At 37.3% G+C, this 5,718-nt stretch overlaps 1 protein-coding gene across 1 annotated transcript; it reads left to right on the top strand.

Annotated features, from left to right (window-relative positions):
- Positions 1-374: 374 nt before the first annotated feature.
- On the top strand, positions 375-5,060 carry LOC139842007 (uncharacterized). Its single transcript, XM_071832188.1, has 4 exons — positions 375-379; positions 624-719; positions 1,843-2,027; positions 4,561-5,060. The coding sequence occupies exons 1-4, from the start codon at positions 375-377 to the stop codon at positions 5,058-5,060; spliced, it is 786 nt and encodes a 261-aa protein (XP_071688289.1).
- The last annotated feature ends 658 nt before the right edge of the window (positions 5,061-5,718 follow it).

Raw genomic sequence — 5,718 nt, 5'->3', positions numbered from 1 at the left:
ATGAATGCAAACTTATTTTAAAACAGCATATAGTGTTTGACCTTGTAATGATCCTCTTGTTGATGATCCGTACACGTTAATTTTGTACGGGGCGTCATATTTAGAGTAGTGCGCACCCAACATTCGGCTAAAATCCTACTTTCCTCGTCCGACCACAAAACCTTTGCCCTTTTTCCTTTTTTTGGTCGCGACTACATCTTCTGTTTCTTCTACATGCTCAGGTTCGAGTTGTGTTTCTTGGACTTTTTCGGGTTCGTCTTCTTCGTGTGGTGTGTCAAACGTCGGTATGTAGGGACTTTGAGGTTGGTTAAATTGAGGTGTTTGAGGTTGGTTGAATGAGTTGGTTGAGGTTGATATTGCGTGTTATTCATGTAATGAGGTATGAAAAATTGATTCACAGGCCAATTGTTTAGTACAGGATAGTGACTATATTGCGTGTTAGATGACGAACCCATGAGAGATTGATGTTGCATATACAATTGAGCTTAATGTTGAGCGTTTGGGTTAGAATGTTGAGATTGATGAACCGTGTTGTGGAGGACCGACTGCCACATATCTTCATCGATGGTAGTATTTTGTGATTTTTATTTTTGTTTTTGTTTTTGATTTTTTTTTTTTTTTAGAACACATGATGATGAAGTTAATGGAGATGATGAAGTTGAGATGAAGTTTGATGAAATATGTGAGTTGAATATTGGTGAAAAAGAGATAGTTGTTGGGTATATATAAATAAAAGTGTAATTGAGAATATTAAATTATAATGTGAATATATCTGTTAAAATAAAACAAAAATAGGAAAAAATATCCGTTTGATTTGTGTCGTCCGTGTTCCACTTTGTCATCCAACGGAAAAACCATTCACGGTCAATCAACCATGGCTCAAGAAAAGGTTGCTAATATCGGCGCCGTTGGAAGGCGGCTCCAACCACGCCTCCAACGACGTACCAATAAGAATGCTCTTACGCCAAAAAAATTAATGGGGATTATTAATTTACAATTTTATTAATAAGCTGTGGACTTATTGGGTTGGGGTCAAAAAAAATAAAAAATAAAAAATAAAAATAAATAAATAAAATAAATTAACACTAAAACTTATTGAGCCATAAGTATTATATACTCATATGACACCCTTTCCCATCGTCATCCGCCCCTGCTTCGATATTACTTTATGGCTTTGAATCCCATACAATAATCAAAACCACCTTTGACTCTTTGAGAATCCTAATCCCGCATCATTACCCCGTTTCCGTAAACAAGCACTTCGGTTAAAACGGAAAAACAATGAGTTTTCTAAGGGATGCTAGTGTTTTTAAATAGTATTTAAAGGAATCATGTAGTCTCAAAAATATTTATAATATTTTTAATTCTCTAATATACACATAGTCAGTACAAACCGAAAAAACATAATAATATTATTACATTGTCAAAATAAAGTAGAGTTAGAGCAGTGGAAGTGGAGGCATGTCACCACCCCTTCGGGCTCCTAGTCGCAAGTCGCCCCACTCCCCTCTTGCTTCAGTATGTTCCATCCCCTCTTAGTCAGTCTCTCATGCGACTCAAATGTACCCAAAATGAACCGTTCGTTTGTAAAACAAAAAAATATATTAAAATGTACTCAAATGTAGTCGTTGGGGTATATATATATATATATATATATTTAATTTTTTTCTTAAATCTTCTACATATACATCCATTTTACTCAACATATACTCACACAATCAAATCCAAATTCTCTTATCAAAATAAAAATATTTCTTTAAACATGAGTAGTTCCGACGAAGAAAGTTTAGTGAACGCAATGAAAAGTATATTTGCTTATCGAAATAACGTGGTAATACGTAGAGAGGTCGAGGAACAAAATGAGGCTCAAAGCGCAAGACGAAAACGTCGATACATTCGTCGTGATTGTGTAGAAGCGCACAATCGTTTGATGAAAGATTACTTTGTTCAAGATCCGAAGTATCCCCCTGAATATTTCAAACGGCGTTATCGAATGTCACAAAGTCTTCTTGAAAAAATAATTGAAGGTATACTTTCTTACTCTACTCGTCCCAATGCACCAAAGTGGTTTACTTATTTTCAACAACGTCCCGATGCACGTGGTGTTCTCGGAGTATCTACTATTTTAAAAGTCATGTCTGTCATTCGTCAATTAGCATACGGTGATGAAACAACCCAACCCGCATTCGACACGTCAACATTTTTTTTTAAATAAATAATCATTAACGCCCGCTTGAATGGTTACATAACGTAAAACGTTCCATTCAACCCATTAAAATAATATCACAAGTTTAATGTTTACAAAGAAGGCACGAAGACCCTTAATCAAATGTAATGTAAGTTCGACCCATTAACATGATAGTTTTAATCCAAATAACACCCGAGCATGATTTGGGGCTAAACTACCCAAAACACTAGGTCGACTTCCAAAAGCTTCAACAAGCATCCAACAAGGGAACTAGTGCCCAACAACCCCCTTCCCTTTCTCCGCACCTGCATCTAAAAAGTTAACAACGAGAGGGGTAAGCTAACGCTTAGTGAATGCAATAATTATACATATACATATATAACCTACTTACTTGCAATCACTTACACATTTACCGCATACATGCTAGCAATAATTATCATACCATCGTAAAGTATAATGCTAATCCTCCGACAACACAAGCTAGCATAACAATAGCATATAACATGAATAATATAATATGTTATACTACAACACATAACCATGGTTAACCAACTGCACAAGGAATGGTACTCAAATTTCTCAACGGTGTTCATAACAACCGTTAGTGTACTTAGCACGTCGCACACTAACCCCAGGGGTGGCATCTTAGCACGTCGATGCTTCACCCCGGGTGGTGTCTTAACACATCGACACTTCACCTCGAGTGGTGTCTTAACACATCGACACTTCACTCGTCAAATTACTTGGAGTGGCATCTTAACACGTCGATACTTCACTCCGAGTGGTGTCTTAACAAATCGACACTTCACTCGTCAAATTACTTGGAGTAGCATCTTAACACGTCGATACTTCACTCCGAGTGGTGTCTTAACACGTCGACACTTCACTCTTCATATTACTTGGGGTGGCATCTTAGCACATCGATACCTCACCCCGGGTGGTGTCTTAACACATCGACACTTCACCCCAAGTGGTGTCTTAACACATCGACACTTCACTCATCAAATTACTTGGAGTGGTGTCTTAGCACATCGACACTTCACTCTTCACGTGAAACGTGGTGTCTTAACACGTCGACACTTCACATCTCACGCTACACAAGTAAATACATTATATAACTACACATATAATTATTCCACTCACCTTAGCACGTCGGTGATGATTATACACTTCCGTAAGCTTCAAGCGAAGTATCTAATACATTAAGTACCCAAATCAACATACAAACTAGTGGAACTAACCACCAACACTTACTCTTGAGCGTTTAATGACCCAAATGCATTAAATGATCCATTTACACCAAAACCGCCCATTTAAGGCCAAGACTCATCATTAATCACTAAAAGCTAGTGATTAAAGTCTACCAACACCAAGTAACACAAACTTAGGGTGTTTCATACCCATCTCACCCAATTAGGTCAACCATTACCTATTTGACCCAATTTAACACTTAGACTTACAAATTGGTCAAACCTCGAACCTATTAACAACCTTTCAACATTACACAAGTGTATTAGTGATCTAACAACACAATTAACACTTACAAACCTCAATTTACATGACCAAACCCTAGATTATAACCATTAGGGTGTCCTTTCATCAATTTAACCCAAACATACCCATTTAACCCCCAAATGGGTCTTACAAGTCTCAAATGAAACAAACCCTAGTCATAAATCAAATTAAACTTAAAACTCAGAGTTAGAACTTACCAACTCTATCACAACGTAGCTAGAGATGTAGGGAACAATTTTAAAACTCGGACTCGGGTGAGATTTGGTCCCCTTCTTCTCCAAGTGAGCTCTCTCTCACTAGAACCCTAACTCTCTCTCTCTAAAATTGAATGTGATGAAGTTGAAAGAGTGTTTAATGAGTTAGGATAAGCTTGAATCAGTTTTTGAGTCTCCAAAACCGGCCATAAGTGAAAAGACAAATACACCCCCAAAGATGCCATTTAATTTGGCTAAAATTGTCATTACAGCGACATTTGTCGCGTTTCGCTACACCAGGACGCGATAAACAACACTGAAACGCGACAAAAGGGGCAGAAATCAAGTATCAGAAGTCGTCGTGTTTCAACCATGTTTGTCACGGAACGCGACACACCAGAACGCGACAAACTGCACTCAAACTCGACAGTTTACCTGATGTACTCTAATTTCACTTTTAAAACATCTCAAAGTCAAATGTGGTCAAGTAAATACGTCCAAAAGATCAAATACCTATTCTTAGACTCCGTATGATGCCTCGAGCACCATGTTTAGAAAAACGGGGTGTTACAGGTGATTCATCGGATCTATTTGACGAATATTTACAAATTTCAAAGAGAACATCACGTGAGTTTTTGCAAAATTTTACAAGATGTATTATAGATTTGTATGCTAATGTATACATGAGAGAACCAACCGAGGACAATATACGTCGGTTGTATCATAAACATGAAGAACTTCACGGCTTTCCTGGAATGCTTGGAAGCATTGATTGTATGCATTGGGCTTGGGGAAAATGTCCAAATGAATGGAAAGGGCATTTCACCCGAGGCAATCACGGTTACCCGACAATCATGTTGGAAGCCGTTGCATCGTATGACAATTGGATTTGGCATGCATATTTTGGAATGGCCGGTTCGAACAATGACTTGAATGTCCTTAATGCATCTCCATTGTTTGATAGTTTACTAACTGACACGGCTCCTCAAGTTCCATACGAAATTGGGAACGTTGATTTTGATCGAGGCTACTACCCTGCCGATGGGATTTACCCTTCATGGGCTTCTTTCGTTAAGGGATTCTCAAGTGTTGTTGATGCAAAAAGGAAATACTTTACAAAGAAACAATCTGCAGCTCGTAAAGACGTTGAGAGGACATTTTGAATTTTGCAAGGTCGTTGGGGTATTTTAAGACAACCTGCTAGGGCATATAGCGTAAACAAAATCAAAAGAATCATGTATGGTTGCATCATATTGCACAACATGATAATTGAAGACAATGGTTTTAACATCGCTGAAAATAAATCTTACTACTTACCTGTCAACAACCTACAAGGATCAACTTGGTACGAAATGTGTGATGTATATGCCAAGAAGACAAAAGAGCTACGTGACAAAGACGAGCATGAGTATCTTCGACATACTCTAGTTTCGCATCTATGGCATAATCGCGATGACGAAATAGTTAACGAATTGTAACTTTTTAATCGCGATAACGTAATGTTTTTTTTTTACTTTTTAGGAATCGTATGTTTCTTAATTATTAGGAAATGTAATGTTTTATTTTTATTTTTAATGAAAGTTATTTCCATTTATGTTAACTTTTATAATTTTATCAATTTATGTTATATTTAAAATCATTAAAATAATAATAAAAATATAAACTAACATGCCCAACTGACATAGGTCACCACTCCTCATTTTTTCTGACTCAGCAAGTCAGGCCTGACATGCCAAGTGACATCAGTCACCACTCTCAGTGCTCTTACTCCAAATGAGAAAAAGCCTTGTGATCTTAGTGTCACCTTGCTTCAACATGGGT

The sequence above is a fragment of the Rutidosis leptorrhynchoides genome, chromosome 4, assembly GCF_046630445.1.
Source record: "Rutidosis leptorrhynchoides isolate AG116_Rl617_1_P2 chromosome 4, CSIRO_AGI_Rlap_v1, whole genome shotgun sequence".
NCBI classification, from domain to species: domain Eukaryota; kingdom Viridiplantae; phylum Streptophyta; class Magnoliopsida; order Asterales; family Asteraceae; genus Rutidosis; species Rutidosis leptorrhynchoides.
Note: the sequence above shows the minus strand (reverse complement) of the source record. Positions and strands in the feature narration are given on the sequence as shown.

Coding starts and splice junctions, on each gene's coding strand:
- LOC139842007 (XM_071832188.1), top strand. Junction 720..1,842: donor GAAAAAGAGATAGTTGTTGG/GTATATATAAAT, acceptor GGTAATACGTAG/AGAGGTCGAGGAACAAAATG. Junction 2,028..4,560: donor TCTTGAAAAAATAATTGAAG/GTATACTTTCTT, acceptor GATGTATTATAG/ATTTGTATGCTAATGTATAC.